General features: G+C 46.5%; 2 gene segments (V, D, J or C); both read right to left on the bottom strand.

Moving 5' to 3' along the window:
• Positions 1-6: 6 nt before the first annotated feature.
• On the bottom strand, positions 7-859 carry LOC111534845. The segment is given in 2 exon segments: positions 7-580; positions 698-859. Coding segments are annotated over 2 exon segments (507 nt in total).
• Positions 860-11,064: 10,205 nt separating this feature from the next.
• On the bottom strand, positions 11,065-11,680 carry LOC111534843. The segment is given in 2 exon segments: positions 11,065-11,399; positions 11,553-11,680. Coding segments are annotated over 2 exon segments (381 nt in total).
• Between the last annotated feature and the right edge of the window lie 12,754 nt (positions 11,681-24,434).

Genomic DNA, 24,434 nt, shown 5'->3' with positions numbered 1-24,434 from the left:
ACTGTCCCCTGCATTTGAAGAGCTGAGAAGAGTTGCAATTCAGGGACTACAGCACACAATCATCAGGAAACTGTCACTGTCCCAGAAGAGAAACCACAGCGCAAGTTTTCTTTTGGACTTCATAGTGGGGAAGGAGAGGAGCTGAGAATTGTGAAGACCGTGCTACAGGAAGCCGCTTGCACCAGTTGAGGAAGCATCTTCAGAACAAAAAGGGAACCCGAGAGCCCAGGGCAGGTTTTGGTCTCATTTCCCCATGAACTTGGACCACTGTGGAGATAGTAGCTGCTTGAATATGAGCTGCAGTAATAATCAGCCTCGTCCTCAGCCTGAAGCCCAGAGATGGTCAGGGAGGCCGTGTTGCCAGACTTGGAGCCAGAGAAGCGATCAGAGACCCCTGAGGGCCGATTACTGACATCATAAATCACGAGTTTGAGGGCTGTGCCTGGGTGCTGTTGGTACCAGGAGACATAGTTATAACCACCAACGTCACTGCTGGTTCCAGTGCAGGAGATGGTGACCGACTGTCCAGGAGACCCAGACACAGAGGGAGGCTGAGTCAGGGCAGACTGAGCCCAGGACCCTGGAAAGAGGGAGAAACACATTCTAGTGAGTCAGTGCTGGGCCCAGGTGAGCCTGAGGAGCAGGAGACCAAGAATCAGCCCAGGGGTCCCTGAATCCCCTTCCCTGGAGGGGTCACCTGTGCCCTGAGTGAGGAGGGTGAGGAGGAGCAGAGCCCAGGCCATGGTGGAGACGTCCCGAGAGCGCTGCCTCCTGAGACCCCAGCTCTGGGCCTGCCCCAGCCCTGTGTTATCTCCTCTGCCTCAGAGGAGGGTGTGGCCTCCATGCAAATCTGCGTCCTGAGCTCCTCTCCTCACCCCACCCTCACCTGGGCCTGGGCTCAGAGACTTCTGTTTCCCTTGACAGTGGGGCTTAGCCAAGGAGACTAAAGTCCCTGATTGTCTATTCTGATGACAGGAAGTTGATTTCTTTCCACGTGATTTGCTCAGGAGAGAAAGACCTGCTGAAGCCCCTCACCTGAGTGAGCTCCTGGCCCTCAGTGTCTCTGCTGTGTGGTGCCTATGTCTGTGAACCTCCAGGCCTGGGCACACCTCGAAGTGTTCTCTTCCTGGCACCCATTGCCAGGTTCTCTCTATTCTCAGAAAATGGGGCTGCCCACCCCGTGGAAACCTCTGCTGGGTGGTTTTGGTCTCTGGTCTCCCCAGCTGCAGCCTCATCCCATCCCCACCCCAACGCTTTGTGCTGAAGCATCTGCAGCATCGAATCCCTGGAGCACATCAGCCTCCCCAGGCAGTGCACCCGCATCCGCACGGGGCATGTGTGGGAGGGACCCCGTGGAGGGAGCAAGGAGCACCGACTAGGGCTGCAGTCCTGAATCTGAGTCCGCTGCTTCCAATGCTGCCCTTCCCACTCACCAGCAGGAGACTTGTCCTTCCCACCCTCTGGTTCTCAGCCTGAGAAATGGAAACCACAGAGTCCACTCTGCACACAGGTCATCCGTGGGGAGAAGACCCAGCAGGACAAAGGGCAAGTTTGCTGACAGGCCTTTCTGTGTGTACCAGAGTGATATTTATTGTGAATGTTTGATTTATTGAAAGATTTATTTCCATTACTGTGATTTATGTGTCAGATCACAGAGATGCGTGTTTCCTGCTTTCTTCCTTTCCCCCATCTGAGCACATCCTCAGGGCAACCTAAAGCTGGCCACTCTCAATCCCGCAACACTGAAGACACACACACATTCGATAAATACATTTCTGTTTTTTCCTCAAAATGCTTTTAATTTTCTTCATCTTTTCCCATTGCCTATGACACGACTCTTTGAATGTTCCATATTGAAATAACTATTAAGGGATTTAGGTTCTATTTAAATATTGTAACATACACTATCCTGTCTTCCCACCTGGATTCATCTCTGAAACCATGACAAATGCATGGAGCAGCTATTTGAGCACCAGGAAAGGAAATGGTACACAGTGGTTTGGGATAGCCCCAGCAGATGAAATACAACAGTCAGTGTGAGACTTCTGGATTTCTCAGTGTCCCCTGGCTGGGATCCAGCCATCCCCAAACCTGAAGTGACACAAACCTGGAAACAAAAAGACGTCCAGAAAGTCCTCTTGTTTAGGATTGAAGATAGGAAAGGAAACTTCTTTGGCTCAAAATGAAGGCTCAGTCCCCTGCACAAGCAGGTGGTTCACCCCTGGATTCTCATCTCTCTTTCACCAGCACCTCTCCCTGGGTTCACACTGATGACCTATGGATGGAGACGGGGCTTCCTGCACCAGGTCAGTCCACAGTCCCTGTAACCTGAAGGGGTGCAGACCAGCACTGTTCAGTCACAATATGATGTGAGCCTCATGGGAATCCCACTGTCTAGTTACCACGTTAGACATACAAAGAGAAGAAGTAAATGAATTTAAATAATATATTTTATTTACTTAGTATATCAAAAAGTATCATTTTCATATGTAATCTAAGTACAATTATTTATGAGACATTTTTTATACCTTGCATGGCTACTGTTGTTATGTTTTGAAGAATCTCTGGAGATTGTGTGGCTGATGGAGATGTGAATGGGTTTCCTGTTGACAAGCGTGGGCTGTGGTGGCTTTATAAGTGTCAACTTGGATGGGCTGAAGGAGGGGTGGAAAAAATGATTTTTTTTGCACAGGGTGTGGGGGGTGTAGGTGGGCAGTGTCCATCCTGCAGCTCACCCTGTGGGTGCATCTGTGGTCCCTGCATGGGTGAGGCGGCTCCTCCTGCCCCAGGTTTCTGTGCAGGGAGATCTGACTCCAACTCTCCCTCAGAACCCAGAGCACCTGGCGACTCAGGCTCCCTTTTCATTCCGTACAAATGCAAGAAACACTCAGATCTCACTGGGCATGTGGATACTCACAATGCTAATTTAGGATGCTTTCCAGTGTACTGTGGCCTACTGAGTTTCCCACATGGCCCATGTTGGGGATGGCTGGTGATCTTAATTTGGGTTCCCTGGAAGCAGACTCTGAGATGGAGAATTGCATGCACAGAGGATGTGAAAGGAGGTGAGGGAGGCAACACCGGGCAGGAGATCCTGATCCTCATTGAGGCCTCAGTGTTTCCTACAGGGAGCTGTGGAGCTGGGAGGATTTTTAGGTCCTCCTACATTGAGGCAGAGTCTTGAGATGTTGGCCTCAGGCAGTCATGAAACCTAACCTCGCTGAGGCAGGGCATAAACCCAGAGGAGTCTGTTTTCTGCCCCGGCTAACACGGGAGCCTGAGCTGAGCAGTTTTGGGGACTGATCTAGGACATTTGGAGCAAGGACTGGCCTGTCACCACCTATGGAAATCCAGAGCCAACTGTGGATGTCTACCTCAGTCTGATGTTCCATACAGGCCCTATTTTCCCACGTCACAGCTGAGTCACCAAAACACCAGTCCGTCACATCACCCTAAATGAACTTCTGATGCACTTTCTGCAGACCCCGCCTGAAGCACCGGAGGGAGGGACAGGCTGGGGGCAGAGATTAAAGAAAATTGAACCAGATCCGCTTATGGCTTTGTTCATAGTACTCCTGGAATTAGAGAAAGAGGGTGACACAGATGGGGAAAGGGTTTGTGTCTCACTTCCTCATCTGCCTGTGTCACTGTGTGCAGTGCTGCTATCCCACACCTGTCAGTAATAGCCTCATCCCCAGCTTGGGCTCCGCCGATGGTCAGGGTGGCCGTGTTCCCCGAGTTGGAGCCAGAGAATCACTCAGGGATCCCAGAGGGCTGCTTGCTATCCTGATAGATGACCAGCACAGGGGCCTGGTCTGGCTTCTGCTGGTACTAGTACACATATTTTCTTCCAATATTGTTTCCCCCACAAGTGATCCTGGCCATCTGTCCCAGGGCCACTGACACTGAGAGTGGCTGAGTCAGCTCATAGGAGGCCACAGAGCCTGCAAGAAAAGGGGAGAGAATAGAATAGACTTGAAACTGAGGGGCTCAGCCCAAGAATGCCTTCCCACCTGCCTGGCCTGAGTTTCAGGAATAAAAGTGTCCTCAGGGGATCATGAGCACAGAAGAACAGTATGGGGACATTTCACCCCCAGCAGCCCCTCCCCCTGCAGCAGGATCATGAGCATCCTGCATACCACAGGCAGGGCCCTGCTGAGGTCACTGTCAGGCCAGGCTGGACCCAGAGCCCTGGGGCTGGGCAGGTGGCTGGGACACTGAGGGCAGCACCTGTAAAGTGAGCAAGGAGGCTCAGAAGGAGAGCGGTCCAGGCCATGGCTTAGGCACCCCTGATGCTGCTTCCTGAGGCCCAGGCTGGGCAGCCTCCTCCCAGGCCTCTCTTACCCCTTGCTGAAGAGAGCAGCCTGTGATGCAAATCAGCAGAGTCAGGGGCTGCTGCTGAAGGAGATCTGTGGTTTCTAGAGAAGTGCTCAGCCCTAAAGGATGCAGAGAAGGGGAGGAGTGGCCTTGCACTCCCCCCACTCAGCCTACAGTATCTCCTTTACAAACTGGTTCCACAGTCTCTGCAGATATCTCCACACCACCCTGTGCTCAACCCCCCTCCTGGGCTCACTTGGTCATGGTACAGCTCATAGGTGACTTTGGGTGTTTTTCCTATGACATATGAAGCCCTCCTATGGGATTGTCCCTGACTGTTGCAGGAGGTGGCCATAGAGTCACAGTGGTGACACGGAAATTACCTGGGGTCCCCAGTCCCCTCCTCCATTCCACCCTGGCTCAGGAGGGAGGTGGTGAATTTTGGTCTAGGCCTCTAGATGTGTCCTGATCATAAATAATTTGTGTCAGAAAGGATGTTGGGTGTAGGTCTAAATCCATTTTTGGAGACACTTTCCAGAACCTAATGCAAGGACCCTCTGTCCCCACTCTCCAGGTGACAGCACCTGCCTTGGATAGGTACAGGCCCCACCCCAGGGCACAGCTCCTCAGTGCTAGAGAAGAAGAAAAATGTCTTGGTTGCCAAGTGCACACGGAGTGTTGGAAGATCCATGGGATGCTGTAAGTGTCTGCGTTGGCTGTGAGCTCTAGGGCAGGTCATAGATGCTGTGCCCCAGTGTCCCCAGGGTGCTGTGAGGACCAGGGACAGATAAGGAGGTCAAGAAAATGTTTGCTGCATGAGAGAATGAGAGGGGTCAGCAAACTGCAAGACCCCTGGAAGTGAATGTTTATAATGACTAAGGCATCTTCAGTTGCTGGGGAAAACAAATCAAGGGATTAAAAACTTAATTAAGTCAACAGAAGGTTAATGAGCAACTATTTTGTGCCTCACAAGGAAATCTAGAGCTGTGACTTGGCAGCTTATGGGAATGCCCAGGGACAGTGGAGATGGGATGCAGCCAGGAAAGGAGAAGCTGCCGTGTCTACACGACAGGGGCTCCCAGGGCAAAGGGCAGGGAGGGGAACATGTGTAACCTCTGGAAGGACAGTGTGTGTGACAGGGACAGCATTTTAGCACAACTGGGTATGTGAGGAGAGGGTGTGTGGGGAAGTCAAGTGCCTGGACCTTTGTTGGGGAAGTAGGAGCATCTGCAAGGGCTGAAGATAAAATTTGATTCTAGAATTTTTACATCAGTGTCAAGGACAATAGTCTAGAAAAAGAAGGCCCTATTTCCCTCCAGTTGTCAGGTTGTGGTCACTGACCCTCCCTGCATGTCAGCATCTCCTTGATGCCCAGGTCCACCCCATCCCCAGGTGGCTTTTCCAGGCGACTCTCTGCTGCCCCTCAGGTGGCTGCTCCATACTGGCTGCTGGAGGCTCAGGGGCCTCCTGGGTTCAGGCATAGGAACAGAATCTGCTGCTCAGGTCCCTGATGCCTTGATCCATGGACTGCTGGCCCCAGGGGAGGAATCCCTCTTCTCTATGTAGCCCCTGCCTGACAAGACTAGGTAGAAGGGGCTCAGCTTACCCATGAAAATACAAAAAATACAGAAAGAGTGAAAGCAAACCCCCATCATATTGGAACAGAGTAACCTGTAACAGGAGTGTGAGGGGAAGAGTCTGCTGTGTGGGGATCTGAGAGGACGGCGGCAACCTGAGGGGATCTGGGACCCAGACCAATCCGTGTCTGATTTGATATTGTCTTGTAAGTGAGAAGCTGGGGGCAGGTGTGTGGTGCGGGTAGGTATGTGGTGTGGGCAGGTGTGTGGAGGGCAATTTCCTGGTTACGCTCAGCAATCTGGGAGGGGCTGAGCACACACACTCCCTGGTGGTCTCCAGGATGCCCCTGCTGAGGCTGGGACTGATTAGACACAAGTGGGCTCAGCCCGGTCACTTGTTCCTGCTTACCTGGGGCTGGAGCCACTTAGAGTGCTGGTTAATCTGGCTCTACACTTCCCTCCCGGTGTCCATCATGCAGCCATGGGGAAATTAAGCTTCTGTTACTTCCATTGATCCTGGGTCAGCATCAATGCACCAGCACAAGCAGGTTGATTGTTTTCTGGAAAGTTCTCGGGTAGTTTTCCTTTTGTTTCAGTTGTGCAGAGCTGACTGATGAGGCACCTGCCTTTCAGAGGACATGTGATTGCTACCAGGCTCTTACTCTAGAGGAAGACAGAGCCCTTGGCATAGCTGGGGTGTCTGCTGTGCCTGTGGGTAGATAGGTGTTTGTAGAGAACAGGTTTTCTTGAATGTCACCATGCTTCGCTGCACCTCCATACCATGGTATCACTAGGTCCTCACTGATCCTGTGATTCCTCCTGCTCTGGGCAAAACCTTCTGCTGCTAATTAACTTGCTTCCTCAGGCTGTTCCCTCAAAGTCACTTTGTGAACCTGAGTTTACTCCTCAGTTTGTTTTGAGAGTTAATAGCTATTAAAAGTCTCTCTCACCTTCACCTGTGTAATGGCTGTGATTGGCAGTGAAGGGCTTCCTCTTACAGAGTGCCTGCCAAGTGCTAGTGGCTGTGTGGTGGAGATTCGGTCCTGGAAATTCCATCTGCAGAATGAACAGCACCTTCAAGTTCCAAATCCATCTATAGACACTGGCTGCATACATGTCAGTGCCTAAGGTCATCATCGGCTGCTGTCTTCCCTCCATGGACTCAGTGCCCAAAAGTCATAATGCCCGTCCCTTTGATGGTTAAAGCATAAAATGGACTCAACACTGGAACAAGGTACTGCTGCACGCAGTGAACATGGTCCAACTGTGCACCAGGAACTTGAGTTTTCTTGTGGAACTTTTTGCAAAATGCTTCATAAGCCTCGACTTCTAAGGAATACTGTTGGATCAGAGAGAAATGGCAACCAAATGTGAACATGGGAAATTTCAGGGTCCTGAAAGGCAGGAAATTAAGCAACTGTAAGAATCATTCTTGTGCAGCTGGAGAATATGATATGGTCTGCATGGAAAAGTGCTATTAATATTCTCACTTGTGATAATGAGAGAGAGAAAGACGACTATGGCAGACTGTCCACAGTTACCCCACCTAGCGAGAGGGTCTGCATATATATGTGCTTGTGACAGTAATCTGTTAACTTTGATGTATACACCTGATTTCACCAAAAAGCAGTTGTACTCTTAAAGAAGGAAACAAAAAGACTGAGAGATTCCAAGTGAGAAAAGAAAGCCCAGTGAACCTGGCTCTGGGGCTGGGATGAGAGATCCCTCCTGGAAGAGGATGCCAGCCTCACCCTGTAGGACCTGCGCCTTGTGCCTGCAGCCCTGGGACATGGAGCAGAGGGGCAAGCCCTGCACTTGGAACCAAGGGTTTCTTAGTGAGTGCCTCAGAAAGCAGCCCAGACTCCAAAGATGAAATCCAAGCTATTAGGGAGCTGGAGACACACCCAGTCAGGTCAGACCTACGGGGGCAGGTGCTGGGAACTTGGGGACTGTGAAAGATCAGTGTTCCCTGAAGACAGTCCCCAGGTGGGACCACAGGTTGGGTCTGCACTTCCTCTGCAGTCTCTGTGAAATGTCAGGACAAGAAGGGCCTCGAGGCCCACAGGGGTTGGGTGTCCTGTCCTCCTTAGGCCTCAGGTGCCCCATTAGAATGTGGGGTCAACACATTTAGGAAACCAGAGGAGACACAGCCTCCACTAAGCTTCTTCTACCCAAGAAAAAGGAATTCCAGCAGGATTGCATCCTGTGAAACAGCTCTCTCCTTCCCTGTGTGATGTGTGATTACACATGGAGCCACGTGACACAATATGGATTCCTAAAGTCCTCATGTGTACTACAAACCTGTAAAAGGTCCTTGCAGCTTTAATGAGCTTCCACCTGTACAGGTTTTATTGAACACATGTAGGCCCTGAGAGTATGGAAAAGCTGTTCCAAATCTCCAGCCCTGCAGGGGCCAGGTTAGGACCAGAGAGGACACCTGACCCTGAGGTCTGACCTTCAGCTGCTCAGAGGGCAGGTGAGAATGAGAACGAGGCCGAGGTGGGACAATTGTGTTGCATTTGTCTGTGTCACCGTGAGTCCCTGCCAGCTGCCCCCACTGCCACAATCTGAGGCACAGTAGTAGCTTGGTCCCTGGCCTGGGCACTGCTGATAGGGTGGCCAAGTTCCCTAGTTTGTGGCCTAAAAATTAAGGAGAGGTCTCTGAGGGTTGGTTGCTGTTATACTAGAGGACCAATATTGAGGCCTGCCTTGGCTTCTGCTTGTTCCAAAATGCGTGTTTATTCTGAGGTTATCTCCAGAGCATATGATCGTGGTTATCTGTCCCAGGGCCACTGACACTGAGGGGAGCTGTCCCTGCATGTAGGAGGCACAGGGCTGGGCAGAGAGGAGGTTAGAGAGGGGTTGGTGACAGAGACCCATTCCCAGAAGGTCCCAACACCAAGGCGGTGCCTGGTCTGAACTCAGGTTTTGGGCTGGCCATTTACGGAGCAATTTATTGAGTGATTTAATGGAAGGTCTTTCACTGTTCGTAAAATGTCTTTTAAAACATTTCTACACTATTGTCTTATAAAATTTCCACAGTGGAAATAACTAATGTTTCCTGTTTTCAATATAAAAATAGATTTCTCTTAGTGGTGCTAAAACTGAATTGGGTACCAAGATGTGGTTGACAGGATCCCAGGGTAGGCGGGGGCCAAGTAGTGCTATTTTAGTGCCTAAGACGTGGTGGCTTGGTTACAGTAATGCACAGCTGAGCCAACAAGGAATCAGAATAATCAGACAAGATCATGGATGTGGTCTAGGTGGTCCTAGTGTCCCTAGACCTGAGGTAGGTGAGCAACCTCCTCATTGTTATTTTTCTAAATGAGCAGAAAACTCCATCAGAGAAAGACTGTGGGAGCTCCTGGGCCTCAGCCGGGGCTCTTCATGACTGTGGCCACAGAGCTCACCATAGGACACAAGCTGCCAATGAGCTGAGTATTATCTGACCCCCAGTCCCAGGTGGCCATTTGCAGTGGCCTCCCCATCACATGGCCGGGCTGTACCTGAGACCTGATGGATCAAGGCACAAATAAGTTGCATGAAGAGGTGGCCAAATAGACATGGCCCAACTCCTGCCCCATGGCCATCCTCTCACCTTACAGCCCTTGCCTCCTGAGGGGCTCCCTAGGACCAGTTGCCTAAGAGGAGGTACTCAGGCTCAGGATACAGAGGTTTCTGCCGGACAGACAGCCATCCCTGCTGTGGACAGTGCTAGTATCCCACCTGGCCTCTGGGCTTCCCTGAACTGCAGTGGTGGAGGAACACTTGCCTTAAGGCAGAACTTAGAGCAGTGTACCTGGTTCATGTCATCTGCAAAGAGAGATGGGCAGAGGTTCCTAATCCATGGGCTGTGACTCAGGGACTTGGAAGATGATCAAAGATGTTTAGGGACACAGGAAATACGATCAGAATATTGATCACAACTATGTCTGAGGGAGAGATGTGTTAGCAAGCAGAAAGCATGAGGGTATTTGTCTCCTTTGTGAATGTTTTGTAAAGTCTGACATGAGAAGGAGTTGATTTTGCTAAACAGGTTGGTAGGATGGGTGACTCTGCAGACACCTGGCAGTCTCCCCCAACCACTGCTGTCATTGCCCAATTGGCTCAATAACAAATGCCCCATGGTTGCAGAAAAGGAGGCTGCCTATGGGCTCATCAAAGTGGACTGCCACTCACTAGAGCTGACCTGGCTGTAGCTACTGCTGAGTGACCATCTGCCAACAGCAAAGACCAACAGGAAGATCCCTATAGGATGCCAGTTGATATTAATTTCATTAAAGCTGTTCCATCATGGCAGGGATAGCTCTTTCCTTTTGCCAGAATAGACACTTAGTATAGATAGGGATTTGATTTCTTTGACTGCAATGCTTCTGCCAGACCTTTTATCTCTGGATTACAGAATGCTTCACCCACCATGATGGCATTCCACAGGGGGCTTTGACCAAGGAACTCAAATCACAGCAAATAAACAGCAACCATGGGCCCATCCTCATGGCATTCAAGTGTCTTACCATCTTCACCAATATTCTGTGGCATCTGGCTTATATGAATGGCTTAGTGTGTGCTTGAAGACTAAGTTACTGTGGCAGCAGGATGGCAAAAACATACAGAGTTGGACAACGTCTTAGGATGGGGCAGGCACTCTACAGCAGTGCCCAATATGCACTATTTCTCCCACAGTCAGGATCCATGAGTCCAGGAATCAAGGAAGAAATTGTAGTGGCTCCACTGAAAAACATCCTTAGTGATCCATTAGCAAAATTTAATGTCCTCCCCCACAACCTCAGGCTCTGTGAGTCTAGAGTCTTAGTTGCACTGGAGAAATGCTTCTTCCAAGAGTAAAACAACAACTGCATTGAACTGAGAGCTAAAAGTTTCCCCTGTCGCTCTGGGCTTTTCATGCCTGCATGGATGTCCCGCTATGTCTGCCTTTCCACTCATACTCTCCATTCACAACTCAAACCATGGGCAAGGAAACACAGGACAGTCTGGTCCTGCCAGGCCCAAATCCACTCCTGACTCATTCCTGTAAAGTCTGCCCCGAGAAGTGGAGGGAAAGGCAGCTTAGGGATCTCCTAACCAGGTGAACTCTGCCAGACCTGGTTATGACTTGGTCCACAGCCGTCCTGGGGCTGGAGGGAGAGGATAAAATAGATGAAGAAGGGGTTTATGTCTCACTTCTCCATCTGCCAGTGTCACTGTGTTGATTACCACTGCTGTCTGCAGAGTAACAGTAGTAGTCAGCTTCATCCTCCACCTGGGCCCCACTGATGGTCAAGGTGGCCACTGTCCCTGAGCTGGAGCCAGAGAATCTCTCAGGGATCCCAGAGGGCCGTTTGCTGTCCTCATAGATGATCAGCACAGGGGACTGGCCTGGCTTCTGCTGGAACCAATAAGCATATTTTTTTGGCAATGCATCTCCAGAGCAGGTGATCCTGGCCGTCTGTCCTGGGGACACTGACACCGAGGGTGGCTGTGTCAGCTCATAGGAGGCCGCAGAGCCTGCAAGGAAAACAGGAGAGGGGGCTTGAAGATGAAGAGCCCATTCCCAGGGGTCCCACCCTGAGGCTGTGTCTGGGTTTAGCACAGGGTTCAAGGCAGGGCCAACTTGGGGTCTATGGGAACTGAGCCTGGGTCAGGGCCTAGGAGCAGCACCTGTGCAGAAAGTGAGGAGGGGGAGTAGGAGAGGAGTCCAGGCCATGGCGAGACACCCAGAGCTCTGCCTCCTGAGCCCACAGCACAGCTGGGCTCCCTAGGCTTCTCTTATTCCTTCCCAGGCCCTGTGGGGCAGTAAGTGCTTGTTGTTCATGCAAATTTCTATCTTCTGGGACTCCTCATCGAAAGATGTCACTCAAACTAGCTGTGGGGGCAGCACAGGTGACTGAAGAAGAAGTTGGGTCTTTGGTCAGAAAATTATCCTCGACCTCTGAGGCCTGTGATCACAGTCGCCTTCCTAGGGACTGACCATATGACCACTGTCCCAAACCTCTCTGACCTGTGGTCTGTCCTGGGCCACGCTCAGCAGGGCTGCGGGCCTTCTAGGAACCTGGCATGGGGCTGAGTTGGGCGCTGCTGAGAGATCATTGATGACGCTTGACTCAGCAACAGGTGGACCAGAGAACCACCATATTCCCCCTCCTTCATCTCCTCTCTGGGTCCCCCAGAATTGCTTAGTCCCATCCTGGCCATTTCATCTAAATAATGTACTGTCTCGTCAGGATACTTGTTAATTATTTCGTAGGAGCAGATGGGTCATTTAAGCAACCACACACCCTTGTGGCGTCATCAGGACATCTGCTCTCATTTCAGCCATGGTGCTGCTCCTTCTAGGCCATTCCCCATCCTCACGTAGACCAGCCATTGCCATTCTCAGCTCTTCCATTATTTATTTATTTTTTTTTTCCTATGATTATTTTATGTAAACTTGTAAAAGGCACCAGGAAATCATCGGGATTCTCAGTCCAGTGTGGGTTTCTGGTGCTTTTTACAAGTTTACATGAAATATTGATGGGAAATTCAACTTTAGGCTCAGTGGTCTCTGCAAACATCCCAGGGACACAGCCTTTGCACAGAGTGTGAGTTCCGGATAATGGGTGGTGCCTGGTCTCTGCAATGTGGCAGACTGTCACTGAGCCACGGACAGCCCCGTGGTCAGAGCTGTGGCCTGAGGCAGGTGAGAATCCCCTTCCCTCTGGAAAACATCTCCAGGAGGCTGGGGATGCCCCATCCAGGAACCAGGGCCCTGAGTGTGCCACCCCACCCAACTGAGACTCCGCTGAGCACAGGGGCTGCCCCCTGAGTCAGAGTCAGCCTGGACCTGGAAGGAGAGGCAGAGGGAGGAGGGATCGGGCGTCCCTGGAAGTGCCCAGGACAGAGGGTTCACCTCCTCAGGACACTGCTGGAGAGGGAGGGGCAAGGCCCTGAGAGTGGCAGGAGGCTCGGGGGCCATCCTGGGTGAAGGACTTGAGCCCTGGGAGCCCCATCCTCTCACACTGGACCCCCTCCTAGAGCACCTTGACCTTGGAGCATCTTCCAGGGAATCCCAGCACTGTGGGAGCTGCCCAGGCTGACACCTGGGCCCAGGCGCTTCCAGCTGCATTTCTCAGGTGAGGCTCTCACCATGCCCTGGCTTGTCAGTGTCCTGGGTGATACTGTGTGAGTCTGACCCTCAGAACATGGTCACTGTAGCCAGAAGCAATAGGATGGACTGTCTTGACTTCCAATCCTGGGACTGAACCTTGGACACCTGTAGACCTCCCAGTGCTGCCTACCCCTAAGCTCCACCTGGGCAGCCACAGTCTCTGTCCTGGCTGCTCCTGGCTGCAACTCTGCTGCCCCCTGCTGGTGAACGAGACTGAGCCCAGGAGAACTTGTCTCCTCCGGGTGACCCCACCGTACCTGCCACCTGGGAGGGTGGGGACAAAGGAGTCCAGCCTCACTTTGAGCCAGTGTGATCCACTGTGGTTTTCTTAGGTCAGCACAGAAAGGTCGTGTATATGGTTTCAGGAAGGTGGGGAGGTGCAATTCCCATAATGGAGTCTTGTGCTGAAATGTTCTTTGGTCCATAGTGTTTGACTGCAGACTGAAGAGTGCAGGGTAAGCTGTAGCTCTTCTGTGATAAAGGTGAAAGTCCAGAGAAATGCAGTGACACCTCACGGGGACCCTCAATTCCTAAATATATGGGAACTAAGACTGATGCCCCTTTTCTATAAGAAAAGCTGCGTTGAATTTGAGAACACCTGATTTTTCTATCACCAAACCTTAGTTGTGTACTTAAGTCATTATCATCATCATCGCCATCTTTTTCTATGACTATTATTTTTTATTTCATCATACACTGTTCACAATTTGTGGTGGGAGGATTTCTACACTATCTTTGTCTGTCGTTTTGAGAAAATTGTGAGTATCTTGCTAATACATCTGGGAACATTCATTCCCACACTCCAGAAAATGCCCCCAGAGATGGACAGCACTCCACCAACCTGTGTCCACTCTCTGAGATTCACTTATTCCATCTTTAACTAACAGATTCTTTCTGTGTCTTTTTGGATTTTTTTTTTTTAGAAAAGTTTCTTAACTGCAGTATAAGCCTCCCATTTTTTAAGATAAAATCGAGGCCAAGTGAACTAATGCCCAGGATAACAGAGAAAAGTTGTAGCAAGTCCATCAGTTGTTCCTGTACCTTGAAACTTTGTTCAGTGTGTTTATTCACTTTGTTAGTTTTTCTGTGTATGTATTCTTTGGGATATTGTACATTTAGAATCGGGTTCTGTGCAAATAGGGATGATTTTACTCCTTCATTTCCATCCTAGATACCTATTATTTATTTCTTTGCCTAAGAGCTTTGACTAAAACTTCTGTACAAAGTCAAATAGCAGTTGCGAAGGCAGGAGTCCTTGTTTTGTCCCTGACCTTAGTAGGGAAGCTTTTACTCTTCCATCATTTAATGTGATGTACACTGTGGCTTTAGGTAAAGGCCCTTTATTAGTTTGTAGAAGTTTCCTTCTATTCTGAGTTTGCTGAGTGTTTTTTTTTTTTTTAATCAGGAAAATGTGAATTTTGTGAAACACTTTTTCTGAATCTACTCAGATGATCATACATTTTTTGTATCACTGTTAATATAAATTACAATGATTCATGTTCTTATGTAGAACCATCTTTGAAATCCTTTATTCCCCTTAACGTTGGATTTGGTTTGCTTTTATTTTGTTATTTTTTGCATGCTCATTCTTAAGGAATATTAGCCTTTAGTTTAGTTTTTTTATTATTATTATTATTATCCTTGTTGCCTTTGGTGTCAGGCTAATGCTAGGGTCTTCGAATGTGCTTGGAAGTACTTCCTCCTAATCTCTTTTGGGGAGAGATTGATTATGATTGATATCAATTCCTTTTTAAATTTAGCAGAATTACCAGTGAGGCCATCTGGTTTTTGAGTTTTTCTTTTTTGGGAAGTTTCCATTGCTGATTTACTTCCCTTATTTTCTATACTTCTGTTGATATTTTTCTCTTTTTTCTTGAGTCAGATTGGCAATCTGTGTTTACTATGAATTTGTCCATATCTTCTAAGATTTGGCATACAATTGCTTATGTGTTCTTCTATTATAATTTAAATTTCCATAAGCTTTGTACTATTGTCCCAAGTTTCTGATTTTACTTATTTGTGTCTCCTCTCTTATATTTTTTTTTTTGAGACAGAGTCTCGTTCTGTCGCCTAGGCTGGAGTGCAGTGGCGTGATCTCTGCTCACTGCAAGCTCCGCCTCCTGGGTCCACGCCATTCTCCTGCCTCAGCCTCCCGAGTAGCTGGGCTTACAGGCACCCGCCACCATGTCCAGCTAATATTTTTTTTTTTTTTTTTTTTTTTTTTTTGTATTTTTGGTAGAGACAGGATTTCACTGTGTTAGCCAGGATGGTCTTGATCTCTTGACCTCATGATCCACCCGCCCTGACCTCCCAAAGTGCTGGGATTACAGGCGTGAGCCACCATGCCCAGCCTTCTCTCTTATGATCTTATTCAGCCTACCTACAGTTGTCTATTTGTTGCTATTTTTAAAATAACAACTTTTCATTCCATTGATACTCTTTACAGTTTTTCTCTTTATTTCTTTAATCTCTGTTCTAATTATTATTTCATTCTTTCTGTGAGCTTTGGTTTAGGTTTTCTTTTCTTTTTCTTGTTCCATGAGCTGTCAGTTCGGGTGGCTGATCAGAGCTAGGAGGAAAGGAACATCCTTGTCTTCAAAACAGAGAGGTACTGGGAAGAATCGAGCACACAGGCTGAGCTAGGTTTCCCCAGCCTACTACACTCACCTTAGACTCTTCATCATGTTTCTCCACACTGTCTTCTATTCACCTAACCAAAATAAAAAATATGCAGGTTTGGCCTTTTCTTTGGATACAGAGGTCTCCAGCTAATAAACCCAAGGGGAGTAGAAGGAAAAAGTATTTTTCTTCCCCTACGTTTGCTTCATTCTATGGTGGTTGTAGATGATTCCCTGCATGACTTCAATTTCCAAAAGAATTTTGAGAATTGTTTTATGAATGAAGATAGAGTTCATTCTAGAATGTTCCATGAGCACTTGAGAAGACTGTGATCTGTTGTTTTGTGGAGTGTCTTTTACATACCTGGCAAGTCTAATAATTTATAGTGCTGTTCAATTTCTTTATTTTCTATGCCATCCAGATGCTCTATTTATTATTTTTAAATATTTATTTATTTGTTGGTTGGTTTGTTTATGTTTAAGTCAGAGTCTCCCTCTGTCACCCAGGCTGGAGTGCAGTGACAACATCACTGCCCACAGTAATCTCTGCCTCATAGGTTCAAGTGATTCTCCTGCTTCAGCCACCCAAGTAGCTGAAATTAAAGATGTGCACAGCCACACCTCGCTAAATTTTGTATTATTTTACTGGAAGTGGGGTTTCACCATGTTACCAGGCTTGGCTCAAACTCCTGGCCTCAAGTGATCCACCCACCTTGGCCTCTCAGGGTCTTGAGATTACTGGAGTGAGCCACCATGCCTGGCCTAGATGGTCAATAAAAGTGGAGAAGTGGTCTCCAAGTTATATTATAGATCTACTTTTTTTTTTTTTTTAATTGATCTTCCTTTACGTATTTTGAAGTGCTATCTCTTGGTGTAGATATTTTGCATAATTTATTCTATCTTCTTGATTAGTTGATTATTTCATCATTTATAATACATTTGTCTCTTGTAAGCATTTTTAACTTGAAGCCTATATTGTCTGAAATGACTTTAGCTACCCCAACTCTCCTTTTGTTAGTATTTACATATTTCCTTTTGTATTTGGCTTTTGATGCTTTGATCAGAATGTGTCTCACTGTGGATTTCAGTTTAACTTGACTGGAGTTTATTGAGCTCCTTGGAAGTATAGATTCTATCTTTCATCAAACTTAGAAGTTTTGGGCTATTTTTCTTTATTATTTTATTTTTCTTTTCCTATTTTTCTTCTCTGTCTGAAACTCCCATAAAGCAATATTGATATGCTTGATGTTGTCTCATGTGTCTCTTAGGCTTTGTTCATTTCATTTATTCTTTTTTAAAAAAAACTTTATGTTCATTCTGTGTAATTCCAATGATGTATCTTCAAGTTCACCGATTATTGTTCTGTCTGCTCACACCACTACTTAACTCCTCGGGTGAGATTTTGACTTCAGCTGTTGAACTTTGCAGTTTCAGTGTTTCTGCTTGGTTCCTTTATAACACTTGCCATTATTGATATTTCATGCTTGTTCAAACATCATTTCCCTGCTTTCCTTTAGTTCTGTTTCCATGGAGTCCTTTTGCTTTTTGACCATAAACAGGCAGTTCATTTGAAGTGTTTGTGTAGCACGTGCAATGCCTGTGCTTCCTCAGGAATGCATTTGGTTCATTTATTTCTTTCCTTTTAGTGGGTCATGCTTTCTTGTACATTTGTCTGATTTGTAAACTTTTCTTGAGATCTGGGTATTTTGGATGTTACAATGTTGTCACTCTCAAAATCAGATTGTCTCTCTTCTCCGCCTTGCCTGATGTTGCTGCTGAAAGATGCCATTATTCATTTGTATAGTGACATTTCCAAAATATTTTAGTAAGGAGCAGCTTCCTTGTCAGAATGATCCATGCAGTTTCTGTTCAATTATTTCCATGGCCAGAAATTGACCTGACAGGGATTATTTTATGTCTCTCTCTTCATCGGCACATCCCTGAATACTGCAAATGTGGGACAAGATTCTATTGTTTTATGGGAGTTAATTTCATGACTCTTGGCACTTCAAGTAATTTCACAGGAGGGAACATTTTCTGGAGCTTCCTACTCCACCATCTTCTATGATGTCACTCTGAGAGCAGGTATTCTTGTCTTTTTTGTGCGCCAATAAATCTCCGTCACCTACACAGTATATGAGACAGTTCAGTGAATTGGTTTAAATTCATATTTAATGTGTAAGTAAATGTAATTGAATTTATAATACTTTTTGTCCATTTCCCATGAGTCAGGTGCTGTGGTAGCAATGTTTTACATATGCAGTTACCTTTCTTTTAATTTCCACATTTTATTCAATGTGTATGTCTTCAAATTTGTTCATGGATGTCTTAGCTAGATTTATGATTTTTAAAAGCCAAAATATAATGTCTCACTAAATCCACTGCACCAGCAGAGACACATCATGTGGTCACCCACTGCTCCCGTGGTATCCATGAGTGTGGCTTTAGCTCTACCTTTTTTTTCCTTGGTTGGTATTGGAAAATCATGGGCAGTCTTTTGTCAGGAGAATAAAGTATTAAGAACCATGACTGGAAATTTTCCTGTCTCAAAAGAAGTAATGGGAAATTCTACAATTAACGTTGTTCAATAGCTCTCTCACAGACCTACAAAATAAATACACACAAAAAACAGTAAGTATATAGATTTGAACTGTTGGCCAACTTAGGCTAATTAAATTTGTAGAAAACTATACCCACAATAGCAGAATATATTACTATTTCAAGTACACAGGGAATATTTTTCATGATAGTTCCTACTGTAGGCCACAAAATAAGTCTTAACAAATTTGAAAAGATGAAGCTCATGCAAGGTATGATTTAATGCAGAATTAACTAATTAAATGAAATTGATACCTGATGAGCTGTGGTAAATCTTCAGCTGTTTGGAAATGAAAGAAGATAAAACTACATATTTCGTAAGTCAAAGAAAAAAATCACAACAAAATTAGAAAATACTGAACTTTTTCAACACCAAAACACAATGTCAAAAATTTTAAAAATCGAGATAAATAAGTAGTTTTAAAGAAATCTATTGGATTAAATGTTTGGCAGTGGAAAGAAGCAAGATCTAAAATAAACTAAGGCTCTACCTCATAAACCTAAGGAAAAGGAGAGCATTGAAATTCAATTTAAATAGAGAAAAGGTATTAATATAGATAAGAGCCAAATATCAATGAAACAGAAAACAGGAAAACAATAGAAAACCTCAAAAAATGACTTTCAAAAAAATACAATCAATGGATATATTCCTTGTTTTTCTTTCCCTTTCTCTGTCTCTGTTCTTGATTGTTTTAAAAAATGATTTCTTTCTATCTTCATGCTGGCTTAAGTGATGGTTAATTTTAAGTGGCACATTGACTAGGATGTGGTTCCAGGTTGATTTTGTCCAATACAAATATAGAAGTTTATGTGAATATATTTTCCAGATGTGACTCACATTTAACTCAGTAGACTTTGTATAAGCAGATTACTCATCACAGTGTGGTGGGCCTCATTAATGAGTAGAAAGTGTATAGAGCAGGGCGGGCCTGGTGGCTCACACCTGTAATCCCAGCACTCTGGGAGACCAAGGAGGCAGGAGGATCACTTGAGGCCAGGAGTTCGAGACCAGCCTGGTCATCATGGAGAAACTTGGTCTCTAATACAAATACAAAAATTAGATGGGTGTGATGGTGCACACCTGCAATCCCAGCTACCTGGGAAGATGAGGAACAAGAATCGCTTGAAGCTGGGAGGCAGCAATTGCAGTGAGCTGAAATCTCATTGCTGTAACCCAGCCTGGGTGACAGAGTGAGACTGTCTCCAAAAAAATAAAATAAAATAAAAGGAAAGTGTTTAGAGCAGACACTGAGGATTTCTTAAGTCCTGTCTCTGTCTTGCTGAATTCAGGTTCAGGACTGCAATATCAACTCTTACCTGAATTTCCAGCCTTCAGCCTGCCCAAGAGATTTTTATCCTTGTCAGACATGACAATCCTATGAACCAATTTCTTCTTTTAGGTTTCTTTCTCTCTGTCTCGATATATACACATACATGCATGTGCATATACACATATGTATGTTATACACACATATATATCTTATCGATTTTGTTTCTGTGGATAACCCTAATATAGCTTATTAGCTCTAATTCTTTTTTGATCAGAAGGTTTGATTTAATGACTACTTTAGGGGTTATGTATATAGAGATCTTATGAAAATCTACCTGCAATTGTTACACATTCCCATATGAGACCTTGATAACATGTTCTTCACCCACCACAGCATTTGTGCTCTCTTTGTCATATAACTTGCCTTCATTTTCATTATAAATCACATTGTATTTTGTTAATTTATCTTTGATGAGCTAACTGTATTTTATTGGCATTAACATAATAGAGAGGTTTTCATATGTATCTATGTAGTTATTGTATCTTATGTTTAATTTTTTATTTCCTTTTTTTTAAATAGAGACAGATTCTAAATATGTTGCCCAGGCTGGACCACAGTGGTATGATCATACCTCACATCAGCCTCAAACCCCTGCGCTCAAGCAATACTCCTGCCTCAGTCTCCCAAAGTGCTGAAATTACAGGCATGAGTCACTGGGCCCAGCCTGCTGTTTTCACCTTTTTGTGTAAATTCACATTTCAATGTGACATCACTTCTGTCTAGGGATATCCTTTACCCCTTCTAATAGCAACAGTCTGGTGGTGAACAATTCTGTAAGTTTTTAAATGTCAGCAAAACTTTCATTTATCCACCGTTTATGAAAGATATTGCATAAAGGGGAATGTGGGGAAAAGCGAATTTTAAAAATCGACCAAGATTTGATTAAACTTTTCACCAAAGAAGATATACAGATAACAAGCACCTGAAAAGATGCTCAGCATGTTGTCGCTAAGAAAATACAAGTTAAAAAATTAATAAGAATCACTACTGATCTGTTAGAGTGACTTTAAACAAAAACTGACAACAATATCGAGTGTTAATGAGGATGCACACAACTATAGTTCTCATAAATGGCTGGGGACATGTCAAGATCCATGTTTCCTCCTCAGGCAGAGTCCTATGACAGTCCCCTCAGGCAGAGGCGCAGGGTGCGATGGCACTCACTGGATACAGTCATCTCAGCCCGGTCCCTCTCTCAGGGCCCTTTTGCTGCCTGGGCTGTTCTGGTCTCTCCCAGTGTGGTCCCTACAGGCCAGTGTGATAGAAATAGAATGATGAGTTATCAAAATGGCCTCAATTATGGCTTGCATCTGCCTCAATTATGGCTTACATGTCTGAGGGAAGACATGTGGGATGATGAAATTTGCAAGGGGGAGAGTCAACATTCTCAGGGTCAATAGAGAAGACATAGGGTTTCTCACTCTGAGTCCTTGAGAAGGAAGGGGAGGGGGTATGTTTTGGCCTCACTTCTTTGTCTGTGTCACTGTGGTTCAGCCATCCTCACCATCAAACATGTGGCTGTCTCCACAGTGATACTTGGCCTCATCTTCAGATTGGAGGTTGAAGATAATGAAGTAGCATTCAGCCCCAGAGCTGGAGCCCAATAAGTGATTGGGGATCCTGTTCCCCTTGCTGTGGCTGCCATCACTCTTCACCTCCATTATACACTGGGGGGACCTCCCTGGTCTCTGTTGATACCTTTCAGTGGCATAGGTGCTGTGCTCACTGCTCAGGGTGCAGGTGAGCTTGGCTGAGTCTCATAGCCAGGCTGATGCAGATGGGGGCTGGGTCAGCACAGAGCACAGAGATCTGGAAACATAGAATTTCATGAATGATGCTGAATGCACAGGAGAACTGGAAAGAATGCCCCTGAGGACCAGTGCTAGGGGGGAAATAGCAGTGAAAAGGTTTCCCTGAATTCCCTGGATGCTCTGACCTCTGGAGAAAATGAAGGGCAGGAAGTAGAAAGAGACACAGACCATGGTGGGAGGCACTTCCAAGAGCTCTGACTGAGGCTGCCCACACAACCAGCTTCTGTCTTATCCTCTTCTTGAAGCTCAAGAAGAGAGGAGCATTGAATCCAAATCTGTGCTTTATTGCCCAGCGTGTCTGTCTGAGCTCATAGCTGAGCCCTGGGGCTGATGACCTCAGGGTAGTAATTTCTCAAGGTCAGAAGAAGGGCCAGGTGGGTGTCAGGAGTGGAGAATGGATTATTGTACTCAAAAGACTGGACCTGAAAGGAAACATCAGTCACACCCTTTGCATGTGAGCTCTACTGGGGTACTTGGAGTTATTAGGGTCCCCAAACCATACACCCACAGTGCCTCCTGCTGTCCACAGGAGGAATGCCATCCACCATCTATCACTAGACTATGCAAAACAACTACTTATGAGACCTTAATATATTCAGAGTCTTTGGTGAAAGTTTTATAGGCACAACCTTGACCAGATATTTATAATAACCCTTCCTCAGCCCTATGCTTACGGCATAAACTCTCCTCAAGTTTACTGATGACAGAACCAACATTGAAAGATTACACAATGACAGAAGTGAGTGGTGTCAAGATTCCATGCAGAGCCTGAACTTCAGCTTCTTCCTGCCCTGCTTCCTTTCTTCCCGTGAGTCTCCTCCTCCCACCTCATCCCAGGACCCCGGGCCCCTCTGATCACAACCCTCTCTTCTTTAGTCAGGTGCCCTGTCTTCCATGGGTTCTGTGGACAGAGGTAGGGACACTTCCTCTGTTCCCTCCATGACAGATAACAAAGGAGCACGTGTCAGCAGTGACATTGGGGCATCCAGATGTCTGCTTGGTTCCTTGTGCCAGTCATATCCCCAGAAAAATTTGGGATCAGGATTTTATTTCTAAGAAGGTCAAGGCTGTTGAATTAGGACACCTGTAACACTAGATACTGAAGTCTTTTAATTTAATAAACATAATTGACAAGAAAGTATTCCTTAATTAATATTCTAAGTATGTGCATTAGTTTTCAGACCTAGGATGGCTAAGGCTGTGATGAAACTAATTCACTCACAACATGATGGTGCATTATAAATAGAAAAGACGTGTGAAGCCCTGTGATGATCTCAAAGACAGAAGTCTCTATGTGCTGACTCCTTGGAGTTTGGTCTAAAGAGATAACTGAGATAATATGAGGCCTCAGATTGTCAATATGCCTGCTCCTGTACTTGGAGGAGCACATCACCCGCAGTTCCTCCACACCAACCTATGAATCCACTTCTCCTATCACTGGGCATCTCAGGGTCTCCTCCCAGGACCCTGCTGGCCACTCTTGCAGGCCAGTTCTGATGCCTTTTCTTGTGGGTCCTGATGCAGCACTGGATGTAACTCGCTAAGACTATCCTGGGAGATGGACACATCACCAGAATGTGTTCCAGGAGAACTACAGCAAAACTTCTTTGTCTTGTCCAGATTCTCTGTGATGCACATTAGCCTCCCGGTTGCATCTCTAGAACTGACCTTGCTTGTGAATTCCTGATTGTGGGAAGAAGCACCCAGCTCTGCAAACTGTCAAGGTGATCTGTCCAAAGTGAACAATCAGTTTGTGACTTGTAACCATGCACAGTGGGCAGTGTGGAGGTTGGGATGGGCATGTGGGGACTGCCAGTCAATAGAGCAGGTCTTGTGTCACTGAGGGGAAGAGACCTTGGGGAAAGAGAGCAGGGGCATCTCCCACTGTTTCCTGCGAGTCAGTCCACTGAGGCACAAAGGGGAGTTGAATAAGATCTTAAGATGCAAAGACCACAGCAGAGCTGGGGCTCAGGACAGTCAGGACCTGCAGCTTTAGGAGAGACGCTGATAAGCCTAGTGTCCCAGGGAGACTCTTGTCAGGGAAGCAGCTGCATTTAGCCCCACCCAATGGAGAAAGGAGATTCTTGATTCCACGAATCAAGAATTTCCAGCCTGGCTGGGAGCCCATGGAAGCAACTGTTATCCATGTGTCAGGGATTTGCTCACTCTGGTGATGGCCAGAGAGCATGGGTGGATCAGATATTCAGGGAATTCTGACAGCTGGCTAATTACAAAGGTTCAAGGACATTCATAATTCTCTCCCTGGTTCACTTCCTCTGGAACCAGCCTGGGCATCTACTCGGGATGAGGGGGAGGGTAAAGAGCCCTTCCTTAAAAAGCAGAGGATGAAGTCTCCTGTGTCAGCATGAAAAGAACAAGCAAGACAGCATGAAAAGCTGCCCCTCAGGGTGAAGGAGAGAGAAGACATTTTTCAGATGGGCGGGTCTTTCTGGGCTGTTGTTAATGCACCAGAGAACTGGGTGGTGCACATCTAACCTGCAGAGCCCCAAGGGGAAGGTCAAACCATGACAGAGACAATGTTACAAATTTACATTGTAGCCCCCCCTCCCACAAATTGATATTGAAGTCCTCAGCCCCAGGACCTCAAAATGGGATCTTATATGGGAATAGGGTGGTTACAGATGTAATAAGTTAATGTGACATCATACTGAAGTGGGTTGGGCTCCCAATAAAACAGGACTGGTGTTGTTATAAAAGGAGGAAACAGCCGAATGCAGTGGCTCACACCTGTAATCCCAGCACTTCGGGAGGCTGAGGCCGGTGGATCACCTGAGGTCAGGAGTTTGAGACCAGCCTGCCCAACATGGTGAAACCCCATCTCTACTAAAAATATGAAAATTAGCTGGGGGTGATGGCGGGTGCCTGTAATCCCTGCTACTCAGGAGGCTGAGGCAGGAGAATCACTTGAACCCGGGAGGCGGAGGTTGCAGTGAGCTGAGATTGCACCCCTGCACTCCAGTCTGGGTAACAGAGCAAGACTCCATCTCAAAAACAAAAGCAACAACAACAACAAAAAA

Source organism: Piliocolobus tephrosceles, unplaced genomic scaffold, assembly GCF_002776525.5.
Source record: "Piliocolobus tephrosceles isolate RC106 unplaced genomic scaffold, ASM277652v3 unscaffolded_18243, whole genome shotgun sequence".
NCBI lineage: Eukaryota > Metazoa > Chordata > Mammalia > Primates > Cercopithecidae > Piliocolobus > Piliocolobus tephrosceles.
The sequence above is the reverse complement of the archived record's forward strand: the minus strand, read 5'-3'. Positions and strand labels throughout refer to the sequence as shown.